Source organism: Carcharodon carcharias, chromosome 33 (genome assembly GCF_017639515.1).
Source record: "Carcharodon carcharias isolate sCarCar2 chromosome 33, sCarCar2.pri, whole genome shotgun sequence".
Lineage (NCBI taxonomy): Eukaryota > Metazoa > Chordata > Chondrichthyes > Lamniformes > Lamnidae > Carcharodon > Carcharodon carcharias.
In genome coordinates, this window is record NC_054499.1 from 1,876,388 (window position 1) to 1,893,943 (window position 17,556).

The window sequence follows — 17,556 nt, forward strand, 5'->3', positions numbered from 1 at the left end:
TATCTTCAACACAGCAAGTTATACTGCGCTTCTCACAGTCTTAATGGGTCAGTGCCCTGCCCAGAGAGGTCCTGAGTTCCAGCCTTCGAGCTGGGATTTCCCTGTCGGTGTAGATTGTGTAAACTCCCCAGACAGGAGTTACCGGCTGCAGTGTTCACCATGGCAGCAACCAAACTGCAACTCAGCCAGCGTTTGTACCCCCTCTTCCCCCCCCAGCCCCTCTCTCTCCCCCACCCACAACCCCCCCCCCCCACCCCCACCCCCACCCCCCCCCCCCCCCCGGCCGCTCTCTCCCCCTCCCTTAGGGCCCCAGGAAGCTGAAGGCCCGGCCGCCAATGGTGGAGCGATGGGAATCGGGGGATGGTCAAGAGGCCGGAATTGGAGGAGCGCAGAGATCTCGGAGGGTGTTAGGGGCTTGGAGGAGGTTACAGAGATAGGGAGGGTTGTAGGGGCTTGGAGGAGGTTACAGAGATAGGGAGGGGTTGTAGGGGCTGGAGGAGGTTACAGAGATAGTGAGGGGTGTAGGGGCTGGAGGTGGTCACAGAGATAGGGTGGGGTGTAGGGGCTGGAGGAGGTTACAGAGTTAGGGAGGGGACAAGGCCATGGAGGGAATTTGAACTGGAGGTTGAGAATTTTAAAATAGAGATGTTACTGGACCGAAGGCCAGTGGAGGTTCCTGAGTACAGGAAGTGAGAGGGGAGTGGGATTCAGCGCGAGGTCACTACACAGAAGCCGAGTTGTGGGTGAGTGAAGTTTACAGACAGTGAGCGATGGAAGGACAGCCTGGACAGTGTTGGAAACAGGATATTTCTATTCAAGTGTTGCGGAAATGAAGAGGGAAAGTGAGTGTCAGCTTTAGAATTCCCTGGGCAGAGGAACAGTTAATAATAATTCCACTCACTCCCAAACTCATCTCTTTATAACATTGGATATGGGAGAGTGGGCGGGGAGGAATACTCGAAGGGTAATTCCGACAGGTTTACAATAACTGAACTGATGTCAACAAGACAATTGGAGGCGATTATAGAGGAAGCAATTAAATAGCTCGTAAGGACAGTTAAGGAAATAACTCCTAACAGCTCTGTGATTGTGGGGATGCAGCCAGTGACCATGGAAACTCGAGACTGCTGACAACAGTGAGGGGCCATCGCTGGATCTGACAAGAACAGGGCACAGCCCCCTCCCCCAGCTACCCCCTCCCCCAGCTACCCCCTCCCCCAGCTACCCCCTCCCCCAGCTACCCCCTCTCCCAGCTACCCCCTCCCCCAGCTACCCCCTCCCCCAGCCACCCCCTCCCCCAACCGCCCCCTCCCCCAACCACCCCCTCCCCCAACCGCCCCCTCCCCCAGCTACCCCCTCCCCCAGCTACCCACTCCCCCAGCTACCCCCTCCCCCAGCTACCCCCTCCCCCAGCTACCCCCTCCCCCAGCTACCCCCTCCCCCAGCTACCCCCTCCCCCAGCTACCCCCTCCCCCAGCTACCCCCTCCCCCAGCTACCCCCCTCCCCCAACCACCCCCTCCCCCAACCACCCCCTCCCCCAACCACCCCCTCCCCCAACCACCCCCTCCCCCAGCCACCCCCTCCCCCAGCCACCCCCTCTCCCAGCCGCCCCCTCCCCCAGCCGCCCCTTCCCCCCACACACACTGACTCTCACTGGGGTACGGGTCCCACACACACTGACCCTCACTGGGGTACGGGTCCCACACACACTGACCCTCACTGGGGTACGGGTCCCACGCACACTGACTCTCACTGGGGTACGGGTCCCACACACACTGACTCTCACTGGGGTGTGGGTCCCACACACACTGACTCTCACTGGGGTACGGGTCCCACACACACTGACTCTCACTGGGGTACGGGTCCCACACACACTGACTCTCACTGCGGTACGGGTCCCACACACACTGACTCTCACTGGGGTACGGGTCCCACACACACTGACTCTCACTGGGGTACGGGTCCCACACACACTGACTCTCACTGGGGTACGGGTCCCACACACACTGACTCTCACTGGGGTACGGGTCCCACACACACTGACTCTCACTGGGGTACGGGTCCCACACACACTGACTCTCACTGGGGTACGGGTCCCACACACACACACTGACTGTCACTGGGGTACCCCCAGTAAACTCGATGGGTTCTGGGATGCTGCTAAGTCCAGTGTGCAATTTGCCGACTCCGCCATATGCGGAGCAGGTGGTGCTTTGATGGGTCTGGCAGATATGCTGTTTGAGGGTTTGTGCTTTCTCTCCCACATCTTGGTCACCAGCAAGGGACTCTCATGAGATCTTCGGGATGCTTTGCGGACACTCCTAAGGTATTTCTGCTGTCCTCCTCAGTGCCCCTCCTTCCACAGCTGCTTTCCAAGTGGAGCAGTGGCTTCGGGAGTCTGGTGTCAGGCATAGGAGCCACATGTCCTGCCCAACAAAGCTGGTTTTGAGTGATTAGTGCCTCAGTGCTGGACATGTTGGCTCGGGAGAGGGCATTGCTGTTGGACTGCCTTTCTGGACAGTGGATTTGGAGGATCTTGCGCAAGCACTGCCGTTGGTACTTCTCTAGAGCTCTGAGGTGCCTTCTGTAGGTTGTCTGAGTTCTGAAGCCTATAGGAGCACAGGGAAACACTGCCGCCTGGTGAACCATGACCTTAGTCTCGGGACTTGTTCACTTACAACTTAATTTTATATCAGCGCAGCAAAGTAAATAAAGAGGAGTTGGTCTAGAAGAAAACCCTGTACCATTTCAATCTCTGGGAAACCCCTCTCTAACCCAGGGATCACTGGACAGTGATCAGGAGCAGGAACCCTGTCTGATTTCCCCTCTCTCTCTCTAACCCAGGGATCACTGGACAGTGATCAGGAGCAGGAACCCTGTCTGATTTCCCCTCTCTCTCTCTAACCCAGGGATCACTGGACAATGATCAGGAGCAGGAACCCTGTCTGATTTCCCCTCTCTCTCTCTAACCCAGGGATCACTGGACAGTGATCAGGAGCAGGAACCCTGTCTGATTTCCCCTCTCTCTCTAACCCAGGGATCACTGGACAGTGATCAGGAGCAGGAACCCTGGCTGATTTCCCCCATCTCTCTCTCTCTAACCCAGGGATCACTGGACAGTGATCAGGAGCCCTGGCTGATTTTCCCTCTCTCTCTAACCCAGGGATCACTGGACAGTGATCAGGAGCAGGAACCCTGGCTGATTTCCCCTCTCTCTCTCTCTCTCTAACCCAGGGGTCACTGGACAGTGATCGGGAGCAGGAACCCTGGCTGATTTCCCCCATCTCTCTCTCTCTCTCTCTCTAACCCAGGGGTTAAAGAGGACACGGGAAAGTGCCCAGTCTCTACCCTGCTAAAGGCAGCTGGTGCTGCCAATCACGTATGGAGATGTCCCAGAGTTGGGGCTTGGGGGAGTTCTCATTGTACACAGTGTTTGCAGAGACAGATGCAGCAACAGCTGTGAGTGTATTTCTGTAGGGTTGCCAGCATTGAAGGTTCTCTCACGGGCCAATGAAATGGAGTGTTACAGGATGTGTTCCCCATCAGGCGGCACTGTGAAAACTGCACCTGTCAAAGAGACTGAGACCAGTGAGAAACTTTCCTGGACAAGGTCCAGCCAGCTGTGCAGTTATCAGAGAGCAAGGGAGACCTGCTGACTCGCCCTCCTCTCCTGAAGGTGCTGACTCTCACTGGGGTACAGGGTCCCCCTCCTCTCCTGAAGGTGCTGACTCTCACTGGGATACAGGTCCCCCTCCTCTCCTGAAGGTGCTGACTCTCACTGGGGTACAGGGTCCCCCTCCTCTCCTGAAGGCGCTGACTCTCACTGGGGTGCAGGTCCCCCTCCTCTCCTGAAGGTGCTGACTCTCACTGGAGTATGTGTCCCCCTCCTCTCCTGAAGGTACTGACCCTCACTGGGGTACAGGTTCCCCCTCCTCTCCTGAAGGTGCTGACTCTCACTGGGGTGACACTGTGAGGAACATTGGGAGGAAGTTCAGGAATAATGTTTGGGTGGAAATCCAGGGAAGCTGGGATAAGAACCTTCGATAGACTTTCCTGTGCGCACTTGGTGTTCAACAGATTTTCAGAGCTTCCTGCCACGTCCCTGCACTAAGTTTACACCAGTCACACTTCATTATCAGTGTAACATTACTTCTCTGTAAGAGAGAAGGTATCTGACCAACTCTGATCAGTGGGAATCGTGGAATTTTGAAGTTCGGTTCGATCCAGTTAATCCAACATATTCCTCAGAATCGATGACTCAGTCGAGCAGGGCGCTGGCCACTGGGATGTGTCAGTTAGGACCAGTTCCCTCTAGGCAATCTGCTGTCTGAGGGGGTGGGGGGTGGTGGGATGGGCCATTGAGGGGTGTGGGGGTGGGATGGGCTCCCTGGGGGTGGGGGATGGGCCGTTGAGTGGGTGACGAGGGAGCACTTTAGTGACACTAACTGCTCCAGCCCTGAGAGAGATAAATTCCTGCATTTCTATAGCACCTTTCACCGCCTCAGGACGTCCCAGAGCAGCTTCAGGGCCAATGAAATACTTCTTGAAGGGTGGTCACTGTTGTAAGTTTAGGAAATGCAGCAGCCACATTACGCACAGCAAGATCCCACAGCTAACAATGTGATAATGACCAGAGGATCTGTTTCTAGGGATGTTGGTTGAGGGATAAATATTGATCCTGGACACTAGGGAGAACTCTGCCCCCCGCCCCCTCCTCCCCAGTTGATGACCATGGGATGCTTTGTATCCACCTGAGGTGGCAGACAACCTCTCAGTTTAACGTCTCATCTGATAGAGGGCACTTCGAACAGTGCGGCGCACCCTCAGTACTGACCCTCTGACAGTGCGGCACTCCCTCAGTACTGACCCTCGGACAGTGCGGCGCTCCCTCAGTACTGACCCTCAGACAGTGCGGCGCTCCCTCAGTACTGACCCTCGGACGGTGCGGCGCTCCCTCAGTACTGACCCTCGGACAGTGCGGCGCTCCCTCAGTACTGACCCTCGGACAGTGCGGCGCTCCCTCAGTACTGACCCTCCGACAGTGCGGCACTCCCTCAGTACTGAGGCCCTGACAGTGCGGCACTCCCTCAGTCATGCCTTCAGTGTGTCGGACTGTATCTTGTGCTTGATTCTCTGAAGCGGGATTTGAACCCATGGCCTTGGAGGGGGTTGTGATGCTCACTGGAGGCCACAGGCTTTGAGGAACAGCTTGAGAAATGCACCAGAGTTTGCTAAATATATCTGTTGATGGACCTGATAATGATTGCAGTGCAAGAAAATTCTTCATTTGCTAATCATTCTGAAGGGATGTTTCTCATTTGGAAATGAGACTCGGATTTTGGGAGCAGTCAGTGGGCCGGGTGTGAATGGAAGCGAGAGGGGCACGTTTATCAGCTCAGGCCCATTGCCTTTGATGAATGGGTGCAGCTTTTAGCGAGGTGTGAGTGTGTGAGTGAGGAAGGCTGGGAAGCGCTGTGACCCTCTGGGTGGGAGGGGATGGGATGGTAGCTGATATCTGGTTCTCCGTGGGTGGGTTTGACAGTTAGCAAACTGTGATTCCCCCACACGGTGACGGGACGCGGGTCTGCGTCTGTGATTCCCCCACACGGTGACGGGACGCGGGTCTGCGTCTGTGATTCCCCCACACGGTGACGGGACGCGGGTCTGCGTCTGTGATTCCCCCACACGGCGACGGGACGCGGGTCTGCGTCTGTGATTCCCCCACACGGCGACGGGACGCGGGTCTGCGTCTGTGATTCCCCCACACGGCGACGGGACGCGGGTCTGCGTCTGTGATTCCCCCACACGGCGACGGGACGCGGGTCTGCGTCTGTGATTCCCCCACACAGCGACGGGACGCGGGTCTGCGTCTGTGATTCCCCCACACAGCGACGGGACGCGGGTCTGCGTCTGTGATTCCCCCACACGGTGACGGGACGCGGGTCTGTGTCTGTGATTCCCAGATTGACAATGGGATATCTTTGTGGCTCTGGCTTTTACCAAGGTTCCCATTTAATGATATTGAACAGCCTGAGTGATTGTGCCAACAGCACCAACAGTGAGTGGTTACGTTGGTACTCCTCTGACTTGCTGTCACTTGTTGCCCAGTCATCCAGCAGAGAATCTGGAGCCTGTACAAGCTGTGACTCTGTGAATCAGTGATTCATTCACTGAGGCTAACTCAGTGGCAGTGGCTGTGTGTATCTGGAGCTTTGTTGAGATAGGTACACTGTCTGTCTTCCTGCCAATGTGGATCCTCCAACAAAGCTTAATATTGTTATTTTTAAACTTGAAGATGTGTGGCTGAGATTAAAATTGTGAAAACATCTCCCACAGAAGCCAGGGGAGAGAGGTTAATATTCCAGCAAGATCCTGAGCCACACAGACCACGGGAAGGTTAAAGATCTAAAGACCCTCCTCCGCTCCCCGGCTCTTTCTGTCACTCTCACCTGCGAGGACACTTCATGTCCATCCAGTGAACACACTGAATCATCATGTGATAGGACGGAGAGCCCAACTCAGGCTGGCATGGGGCAGTAGATTATAACAACAAAGGAATTGAGAAAGATAATTGGACCAAAGTTTCTGGGGTCAGTACTGAGGGAATGCTGCACTGTTGCAGGGTCAGTACTGAGGGAGTGCCGCACTGTCGGAGAGTCAGTACTGAGGGAGTGCCGCACTGTCGGAGGGTCAGTGCTGAGGGAGCGCCGCACTGTCGGAGTGTCAGTACTGAGGGAGCGCCGCACTGTCAGAGGGTCAGTACTGAGGGAGCGCCGCACTGTCGGAGGGTCAGTACTGAGGGAGTGCCGCACTGTCAGAGGGTCAGTACTGAGGAAGTGCTGCACTGTCGGAGTGTCAGTATTGAGGGAGTGCTGCACTGTCAGAGGGTCAGTACTGAGGGAGTGCCGCACTGTCGGAGGGTCAGTACTGAGGGAGCGCTGCACTGTCGGAGGGTCAGTACTGAGGGAGTGCAGCGCTGTCGGAGGGTCAGTACTGAGGGAGTGCAGCGCTGTCGGAGGGTCAGTACTGAGGGAGTGCAGCGCTGTTGGAGGGTCAGTACTGAGGGAGTGCAGCGCTGTCGGAGGGTCAGTACTGAGGGAGTGCTGCGCTGTCGGAGGGTCAGTACAGAGGGAGTGCTGCACTGTCGGAGGGTCAGTACTGAGGGAGTGCAGCGCTGTCGGAGGGTCAGTACTGAGGGAGTGCAGCCAGTACAGAGGGAGTGCAGCGCTGTCGGAGGGTCAGTACAGAGGGAGTGCAGCACTGTCGTAGGGTCAGTACTGAGGGAGTGCAGCGCTGTCGGAGGGTCAGTACTGAGGGAGTGCAGCGCTGTCGGAGGGTCAGTACTGAGGGAGTGCTGCGCTGTCGGAGGGTCAGTACTGAGGGAGCGCTGCACTGTCAGAGGGTCAGTACTGAGGGAGCGCTGCACTGTCAGAGGGTCAGTACTGAGGGAGCGCTGCACTGTCAGAGGGTCAGTACTGAGGGAGTGCTGCATTGTTGAAGGTGCTGTCATTCTGATCAGACACCTGACCTCTCTGGTGCATGTAAAAGATCCCAGAGCCACTGTTTTGAGAAGAGCAGGGGGCAAGTCCTCCCTGGTGTCCGTTCGTCAATATTTATCCCTGAGACAAGATGCCACATGATCTGGGTGGTCTTCATGTTGCTGTTTGTGGGATCTTGCTCTGCGCAATTTCGCTGCTGCATTTTCTACATTACAACAGTGACTACAAATTAATGCTTCATTGGCTGTGAAGCACTTGGAGTTGTCATGTGGATGTGAGAGGGGCAATAGCAATGGAAATACTAGCCTTTGTTTTGGAGAAATGTTTCAGAGGGTTGTTGGAATGCAGTGTGACACAGGGATATCTGGCTGCCCATCAGTAGTGATACAGTTTGTTGGACCAGGCTGTAGAATTGTGTCAATGACTGTACCCACATTCATCTCGCTTCGAACAAAGGCCCCTCTGTGGCAGTGTCAGTAGCCGAGTGTGCGGGACCAATATTTCCATTTGTGGAAAGTACATATTTGTACAGCAGCAATGAGCTGCTGTTTGTAATATTTAACCTCTGAGCTCTGACCTTTACCATGCGGGCAGTCTGCCAATGCCCACTTATTTTGACCTCTGACTGCTGATCCCTGGGAAGGAAGGTACAGCGGGGGGTTGTGTACAGTCTGGGCCGAAACGCAGGCAGGAAACAGCCAGACAGTTAGATACAGAGTAAAGCTCCCTCCACACTGTCCCCATCAAACACTCCCAGGACAGGTACAGTACGGGGTTAGATACAGAGTAAATCTCCCTCTACACTGTCCCCATCAAACACTCCCAGGACAGGTACAGCACGGGGTTAGATACAGAGTAAATCTCCCTCTACACTGTCCCCATCAAACACTCCCAGGACAGGTACAGCACGGGGTTAGATACAGAGTAAAGCTCCCTCTACAGTGTCCCCATCAAACACTCCCAGGACAGGTACAGCACGGGGTTAGATACAGAGTAAATCTCCCTCTACACTGTACCCATCAAACACTCCCAGGACAGGTACAGCACGGGGTTAGATACAGAGTAAATCTCACTCTACACTGTCCCCATCAAACACTCCCAGGACAGGTACAGCACGGGGTTAGATACAGAGTAAATCTCACTCTACACTGTCCCCATCAAACACTCCCAGGACAGGTACAGCACGGGGTTAGGTGAAGAGTAATGGTCTCTGTGACGTACAGAGATCTAGTTCCCTTGAGCACTCTCTCTCTCCCACCCCCTTTCCCTCTCTACTTCTCCCTCTCCGACTCTCCCCCCTCTGCCCGTCCCCCTTTATCCCTCCCTCTCCTACTCCCTCGCCCCCCCACTCCCTTTCCCTCCCCCTTTTCTCTCGCCCCCTTCTCCATCTCCCTCTCTCTCTTTTTCCCCCCTTCTCTCTCTCTCTCCATCCCCCTTCTCTCTATAGCTCTTCCCTCCCCCCCCTTCCCTCTCTTCCCTCCCCCCCTTCCCTCTCTTCCCTCCCCCTTCCCTCTCTTCCCTCCCCCTTCCCTCTCTTCCCTCCCCCCCTTCCCTCTCTTCCCTCCCCCTTCCCTCTCTTCCCTCCCCCTTCCCTCTCTTCCCTCCCTCCCCCTTCCCTCTCTTCCCTCCCTCCCCCTTCCCTCTCTTCCCTCCCTCCCCCTTCCCTCTCTTCCCTCCCCCCCTTCCCTCTCTTCCCTCCCCCTTCCCTCTCTTCCCTCCCCCCCTTCCCTCTCTTCCCTCCCCCTTCCCTCTCTTCCCTCCCTCCCCCTTCCCTCTCTTCCCTCCCTCCCCCTTCCCTCTCTTCCCTCCCCCCCTTCCCTCTCTTCCCTCCCCCTTCCCCCTCTTCCCTCCCCCCCTTCCCTCTCTTCCCTCCCCCTTCCCTCTCTTCCCTCCCCCCCCTTCCCTCTCTTCCCTCCCCCCCTTCCCTCTCTTCCCTCTCCCCCTTCCCTCTCTTCCCTCCCCCTTCCCTCTCTTCCCTCCCCCTTCCCCTCTCTTCCCTCCCCCCTTCCCTCTCTTCCCTCCCCCTTCCCTCTCTTCCATCCCCCTTCCCTCCCCCTTCCCTCTCTTCCCTCCCCCCTCTTCCCCCTCTTCCCTCCCCCTTCCCTCTCTTCCCTCCCCCTTCCCTCCCCCCTTCCCTCTCTTCCCTCCCCCCTCTTTCCTCTCTTCCCTCCCCCTTCCCTCTCTTCCCTCCCCCCCTTCCCTCTCTTCCCTCCCCCCCTTCCCTCTCTTCCCTCCCCCCCTTCCCTCTCTTCCCTCCCCCTTCCCTCCCCCTTCCCTCTCTTCCCTCCCCCCCTTCTCTCTCTTCCCTCCCCCCTTCCCTCTCTTCCCTCCCCCCTCTTCCCCCTCTTCCCTCCCCCCTTCCCTCTCTTCCCTCCCCCCTCTTCCCCCTCTTCCCTCCCCCCTCTTCCCTCTCTGCCCTCCCCCCTCTTCCCCCTCTTCCCTCCCCCCTCTTCCCTCTCTGCCCTCCCCCCTCTTCCCTCTCTTCCCTCCCCCCCTTCCCTCTCTGCCCTCACTCACCCCCCCCCCCCCCCCCCCCTCCCCGCCGTCACACTCTGCCTTGTGGCTGAAGTTGCTCTCGAGGCGGAGTGTTTAAAGGGGGAGTTAGACACAGAGGGAGTTCTCCCAGGAGCTGGTGTCTCCATGTCCAAGTCCTCAGTCCGTCAGTTGCTGTGATTCAGGGCTGGAGAATTTTTAGGGGGCTGCTTCCATTTCTCTTTTCCCTTTCCCCTCTGTAATTTAGTTAAATTGTTGGTTCTATTTTAAGCCTCTTTGTCAGGCCTGCCCTGGTTAGTAACTGTTGTTAACGATTACTGCATCGTACGCAGTGTCTGTTTAAACAATCTGGTTTCTGGCTCAGTGTTTGTTGTGCTCTGAACACCATCATCACCCCATCTTCAACCTGACCTTGCTGAAGTTCAGTGATCTCAGGGAGAGGAATCCTTTTGGAAGCTGCCTCTGGCTGTGAATACTGTAAGCACTGACCCAGTTCTTAAATGGAAATTTCTAATTCAGTTCATCTCAGGCCCAGGAGATGGATTGGGACCTGGCGCTGCTGCTCCTGGATTGCTCCCAGTGTAATCCGACTGGACAGTACGTGTGGTGTCCGAGTGTGGGGCTCTCAGGCTCAAGAGCTAGCATAGGGATGATGGGTTGAATGTCCTCCTGAGAGTGTTGTGCAATCTCACTAAGCCTTAGTGCCAGTGTGACTGTCCTGTTGCAGCATGTGAAGCTCTCTCTCTCTCTCTCTCTCTCTCTCGCTCACTCACTCTCGCCCCACTCACTCTCTCACTCTCGCTCCACTCTCTCTCTCACTCTCGCCCCACTCTCTCTCTCACTCTCGCCCCACTCTCTCTCTCACTCTCGCCCCACTCACTCTCTCACTCTCGCCCCACTCACTCTCTCACTCTCGCCCCACTCACTCTCTCACTCTCGCCCCACTCACTCTCTCACTCTCGCTCCACTCTCTCTCTCACTCTCGCCCCACTCTCTCTCTCACTCTCGCCCCACTCTCTCTCTCACTCTCGCCCCACTCTCTCTCTCACTCTCGCCCCACTCTCTCTCTCACTCTCGCCCCACTCTCTCTCTCACTCTCGCCCCACTCTCTCTCTCACTCTCGCCCCACTCTCTCTCTCACTCTCGCCCCACTCTTTCTCTCACTCTCGCCCCACTCTTTCTCTCACTCTCGCCCCACTCTTTCTCTCACTCTCGCCCCACTCTCTCTCTCACTCTCGCCCCACTCTCTCTCTCACTCTCGCCCCACTCTCTCTCTCACTCTCGCCCCACTCTCTCTCTCACTCTCGCCCCACTCTCTCTCTCACTCTCGCCCCACTCTCTCTCTCACTCTCGCCCCACTCTCTCTCTCACTCTCGCCCCACTCTCTCTCTCACTCTCGCCCCACTCTCTCTCTCACTCTCGCCCCACTCTCTCTCTCACTCTCGCCCCACTCTCTCTCTCACTCTCGCCCCACTCTCTCTCTCACTCTCGCCCCACTCTCTCTCTCACTCTCGCCCCACTCTCTCTCTCACTCTCGCCCCACTCTCTCTCTCACTCTCGCCCCACTCTCTCTCTCACTCTCGCCCCACTCTCTCTCTCACTCTCGCCCCACTCTCTCTCTCACTCTCGCCCCACTCTCTCTCTCACTCTCGCCCCACTCTCTCTCTCACTCTCGCCCCACTCTCTCTCTCACTCTCGCCCCACTCTCTCTCTCACTCTCGCCCCACTCTCTCTCTCACTCTCGCCCCACTCTCTCTCTCACTCTCGCCCCACTCTCTCTCTCACTCTCGCCCCACTCTCTCTCTCACTCTCGCCCCACTCTCTCTCTCACTCTCGCCCCACTCTCTCTCTCACTCTCGCCCCACTCTCTCTCTCACTCTCGCCCCACTCTCTCTCTCACTCTCGCCCCACTCTCTCTCTCACTCTCGCCCCACTCTCTCTCTCACTCTCGCCCCACTCTCTCTCTCACTCTCGCCCCACTCTCTCTCACTCTCGCCCCACTCTCTCTCTCACTCTCGCCCCACTCTCTCTCTCACTCTCGCCCCACTCTCTCTCTCACTCTCGCCCCACTCTCTCTCTCACTCTCGCCCCACTCTCTCTCTCACTCTCGCCCCACTCTCTCTCTCACTCTCGCCCCACTCTCTCTCTCACTCTCGCCCCACTCTCTCTCTCACTCTCGCCCCACTCTCTCTCTCACTCTCGCCCCACTCTCTCTCTCACTCACCCCCCACTCTCTCTCTCACTCTCGCCCCACTCTCTCCATCTCACTCACCCCCCACTCTCTCTCTCTCACTCACCCCCCACTCTCTCTCTCTCACTCACGCCCCACTCTCTCTCTCTCACTCACGCCCCACTCTCTCTCTCTCACTCACGCCCCACTCACTCTCTCTCACTCACCCCCCACTCTCTCTCTCACTCACCCCCCACTCTCTCTCTCACTCACCCCCCACACTCTCTCTCACTTTCCCCCCACTCTCTCTCTCACTCTCGCCCCACTCTCTCTCTCACTCTCGCCCCACTCTCTCTCTCACTCTCGCCCCACTCTCTCTCTCACTCACCCCCCACTCTCTCTCTCACTCTCGCCCCACTCTCTCTCTCTCACTCACGCCCCACTCTCTCTCTCTCACTCACCCCCCACTCTCTCTCTCTCACTCACCCCCCACTCTCTCTCTCTCACTCTTCTCCCACCCCACTCTCTCTCTCACTCTTCTCCCACCCCACTCTCTCTCTCACTCTTCTCCCACCCCACTCTCTCTCACTCTCCCCCAACTCTCTCTCTCACTCACCCCCCCCCAACTCTCTCTCTCTCTCACTCCCCCCCACCCCACTCTCTCTCTCACTCTCCCCCACCCCACTCTCTCTCTCACTCTCCCCCACCCCCCCCCACCTAGCCCTGCGGCCCGGGGTCTGCGCCGGTCAGCCCTGTGGCCGGAGACTGGAGACTGTTGGGGTCTGTGAGAGGGCAGGAACTTTACTGAATGTCCTCACTCCAGTTGACATCCACAGTCAATGCCCAGGATCAGTCTGCAGGTGTAGCAGGTAGATAGCGAATTTAACAATGTTATATACAGCGAGGGGGATTGAATACAAACATGGGGAGGTTATGCTTCAATTATACAGAGCACTAGTGAGACCACATCTGGAGTACTGGGTACAGTTTGGTCTCCTTATTTAAGGAAGAATGTAAATGCATTGGAAGCAGTTCAGAGAAGGTTTACCAGACTAATACCTGGAATGAAAACAGAATTACCTGGAAAAACTCAGCAGGTCTGGCAGCATCGGCGGAGAAGAAAAGAGTTGACGTTTCGAGTCCTCATGACCCTTCGACAGAACTCTCTCTCTAGAACTCAAGTTCTGTCGAAGGGTCATGAGGACTCGAAACGTCAACTCTTTTCTTCTCCGCCGATGCTGCCAGACCTGCTGAGTTTTTCCAGGTAATTCTGTTTTTGTTTCGGATTTCCAGCATCCGCAGTTTTTTTGTTTTTTAATACCTGGAATGTGTGGGTTGTCTAATGAGGAAAGGCTGGACAGGTTAGGCTTGTATCTGCTGGAGTTTAGGAGAGTGAGAGGCGACTTAATTGAAACATATAAGACCCTGAGGGGTCTTGACAGGGTGGATGTGGAGAGGGTGTTTCCTCTTGTGGGAGAATCTAGAACCAGGGGGTCACTGTTTAAAAATAAGGGGTCGGTCATTTGAAATGGAGATGAGGTGAAACGTTTTCTCCCAGGGTTGAGAGTCTTTGGAACTCTCTTCCTGAAAAGGTGGTGGAAGCAGAGTCTCTGAATATTTTTAAGGCAGAGGTGGATAGATTCTTGGTAAGCAAGGGGGTGATAGGTTATCAGGGGGTGGGTGGGATGCAGATTTAAGGTTACTATCAGATCAGCCATGGTCTTATTAAATGGCGGAGCAGGCTCGAGGGGCCGAATGGCCTACTGCTCGTTGTTCATATGTTAGGAGCAGGGGCTCAGCCCCCAGGGCTGGACTCCAGGGGAAGAGCCCAGTCCCTCAGGGCCGGAGACCGGGGGAAGGGGGTGAAGGGCCCAGTCCCTCAGGGTGAGCCTTGTACTTTTCATGTATTTACCTGAATGAAGATGAAACTCCGATTGTTTAATGCTTTCCCTTCACTTTACAGACCTGTCGAAGAACAGACTTTCGGAGATCCCATGTGAGGTTTGCCAGTATATCTCACTGGAAACACTGAATCTGTACCACAACTGTGTGAGGAATATCCCCTCAACCATTACTAACCTCCAGGCACTCACCTACCTCAATGTCAGGTAAACACCACAGGGCCAGCGTTTACTGTCCTTATTTCAGATTTCCAGTGTCTGTCATGTTTTCTTCTGTAAAGGCTCAAGGCCCCTGGGTTACGCCCCACACCCCCACCCCTCAGCCTCTTCCGCCAATTCTGTTCAACCTGTGTCCCTCTGGTTACCACCCTCTGCCCCACACCCGCCCACCGCTGCAAATAGTTTCTCCTTATTTACTCTATCAAAGGTAATTTTAAACTCCTCGATTAAATTAAAACTCCCCTTCAACTTCTCTGCTGTAAAGAGAACAATGGCCAGTTTCTCCAGTGTCATGAGAGTGTAATGTTTTCCTGGTTTATTGTAAAGTTGGTTTATGGTGGGTTTGTGTTGTTCTGTCTATGTGGGAGGTTTAACTACATTGTGTCGCCAAGCAGACTGCAAGCTGTAGTTATCAAAAGAAGCAAGGTGTGGAAGTGTCTTTAATATGCTAATAAGTATTCGGGTCTTAGCCTGTAAAGGGAATTTGCATTTTTAGATCGATGAAGGGGGATTTGAGTTGGCGGTTAATGAGAATAGTAGCAGCATGAAAAGATTTACATTATAAGAAAGTTATAAGTTTCAAAGACACAAGGAAACAATGGAATTTGCATATTAAAAAGGGAGGAGCATATATAAAGGAGAGTGAGGCTGTGTGTCAGGGGGAGGCAGAAGTTTGTGGAGCCTCCAGCATTTGTACATAAACCTGCCCTCTACAGAAACCGAAGCTGGAGGGAGCCCTTTTCAACTTCACCGTCCAGGGTATTGTGTTAATCTGCTGGATCTGTTTAAAATCTACAATCTATTTTTGGACCGTTGCCTTAAAGGGGGTGTAACTAGGAGTCAGGCTAATTAGGGATTTTAGGATTTATGACCGTGGTAATTTGTAGACCTATGTATGTGCTTGAAATCTCCTCTTCTGTTAATAAATATTTTAATTTTAGTTTTCTTAAAATCTCTAAAGTCTTGGTGGATTTAATACTTCTGAATTTAGTGCACACATCTCGAAATAAATACAAATTGCAAAACCCTCATCATAGCGTGATTGTGTTTCCCTTGTGGATTTGATCCACTTGGCACACATTGTCTGCCACGCCAATACATCACTTAACTGAACTCTCTCATCCCTGGCACCATTCTGGTAAATCTCCTCCACACCCCCTCCTAGGCCTCAACATCCTTTCCAAAGTGTGCAGCCCAGAATTGGCTTAGAGAGGGGGTGGAAATCAGCCAGGGTCCCTGCTCCTGATCACTGTCCAGTGACCCCTGGGTTAGAGAGAGAGGGTGGAAATCAGCCAGGGTCCCTGCTCCTGATCACTGTCCAGTGACGCCTGGATTTGAGAGAGAGAGGGGAAATCAGCCAGGGTTCCTGCTCCTGATCACTGTCCAGTGACCCCTGGGTTAGAGAGAGAGGGGAAATCAGCCAGGGTTCCTGCTCCTGGTCACTGTCCAGTGACCCCTGGGTTAGAGAGAGAGGGGAAATCAGCCAGGGTTCCTGCTCCTGATCACTGTCCAGTGACCCCTGGGTTAGAGAGAGAGGGGAAATCAGCCAGGGTTCCTGCTCCTGGTCACTGTCCAGTGCTCCCGGGGTGTGTGGTCCGTGGATGGTGACAGTGTTGGTGTGGGTGAGGGTTTGTATCGATGTGGTGATGTCCTCTCTCTCTCTCTCTCCCCCCTCAGTCGCAGCCAGCTGTGTGTGTTACCCCCGTACCTTTGTTGCCTGCCCCTGAAAGTCCTCATTGCCAGTAACAACAAGCTGACATCACTGCCTGAAGACATCGGCTGCCTCAGACAACTCCGAGAACTGGTAGGTTCACTTCCTGAGGGCCTGTGTGCAACCAAGTGTGGGCACCTGACTCGCACACCCCTCACACTCGCGCCTCTCCGTGTAAATGTGTGCTGTCCTCCCCCCGAATCCCTCCAGAGGAGAAATCCACCCCGGGCGTGTGGTGGAACATTGTGCAAGTGTGTGTGTACCTGTGTGTGCACTCAGTCCCTCGCTCTCTCAGTCCCTCGCTCTCTCAGTCCCTCGCTCTCTCAGTCCCTCGCTCTCTCAGTCCCTCGCTCTCTCAGTCCCTCGCTCTCAGTCCCTCGCTCTCTGTCCCTCGCTCTCTGTCCCTCGCTCTCTGTCCCTCGCTCTCTGTCCCTCGCTCTCTGTCCCTCGCTCGCTCAGTCCCTCGCTCTCTCAGTCCCTCGCTCTCTCAGTCCCTCGCTCTCTCAGTCCCTCGCTCTCTCAGTCCCTCGCTCTCTCAGTCCCTCGCTCTCTCAGTCCCTCGCTCGCTCTTGGTCTCGCTCGCTCTTGGTCTCGCTCGCTCTTGGTCACGCTCGCTCTTGGTCACGCTCGCTCTTGGTCACGCTCGCTCTTGGTCTCGCTCGCTCTCGCTCGCTCTTGCTCGGTCTCGCTCGCTCGGTCTCGCTCGGTCTCGCTCGCTCTCGCTCGCTCTCGCTCGCTCTTGGTCTCGCTCTCGCTCGCTCTCGCTCGCTCTTGGTCTCGCTCGCTCTTGGTCTCGCTCGCTCTTGGTCTCGCTCGCTCTTGGTCTCGCTCGCTCTCGCTCGCTCTCGGTCTCGCTCGCTCTCGGTCTCGCTCGCTCTCGGTCTCGCTCGCTCTCGGTCTCGCTCGCTCTCGGTCTCGCTCGCCCTCGGTCTCGCGCTCTCGCTCGCCCTCGGTCTCGCGCTCTCGTTCGCCCTCGGTCTCGCGCTCTCGCTCGCCCTCGGTCTCGCGCTCTCGCTCGCCCTCGGTCTCGCGCTCTCGCTCGCCCTCGGTCTCGCGCTCTCGCTCGCCCTCGGTCTCGCGCTCTCGCTCGCCCTCGGTCTCGCGCTCTCGCTCGGTCTCGCGCTCTCGCTCGGTCTCGCGCTCGCGCTCGGTCTCGCGCTCGCGCTCGGTCTCGCGCTCGCTCTCGGTCTCGCGCTCGCTCTCGCTTTCTCGCTCGCTCTCGGTCTCGCGCTCTCGCTCGCTCTCGGTCTCGCGCTCTCGCTCGCTCTCGGTCTCGCGCTCTCGCTCGCTCTCGGTCTCGCGCTCTCGCTCGCTCTCGGTCTCGCGCTCTCGCTCGCTCTCGGTCTCGCGCTCGCTCTCGGTCTCGCGCTCTCGCTCGGTCTCGCGCTCTCGCTCGCTCTCGGTCTCTCGCTCTCGGTCTCGCGCTCTCGCTCGCTCTCGGTCTCGCGCTCTCGCTCGCTCTCGGTCTCGCGCTCTCGCTCGCTCTCGGTCTCGCGCTCTCGCTCGCTCTCGGTCTCGCGCTCTCGCTCGCTCTCGGTCTCGCGCTCTCGCTCGCTCTCGGT

At 56.2% G+C, this 17,556-nt stretch overlaps 1 protein-coding gene across 3 annotated transcripts in view; it reads left to right on the forward strand.

Moving 5' to 3' along the window:
* LOC121272314 (leucine-rich repeat and calponin homology domain-containing protein 4-like) overlaps positions 1-17,556 on the forward strand; it is a 142,208-nt gene that overhangs the window by 39,149 nt on the left and 85,503 nt on the right. For all 3 annotated transcript variants that reach the window (XM_041178919.1, XM_041178918.1, XM_041178920.1), the window contains exons 2-3: positions 14,127-14,271; positions 15,961-16,087. In XM_041178919.1, coding sequence (XP_041034853.1) covers positions 14,127-14,271; positions 15,961-16,087 — 272 coding nt within the window. The remainder of the gene's footprint in view (positions 1-14,126; positions 14,272-15,960; positions 16,088-17,556) is intronic.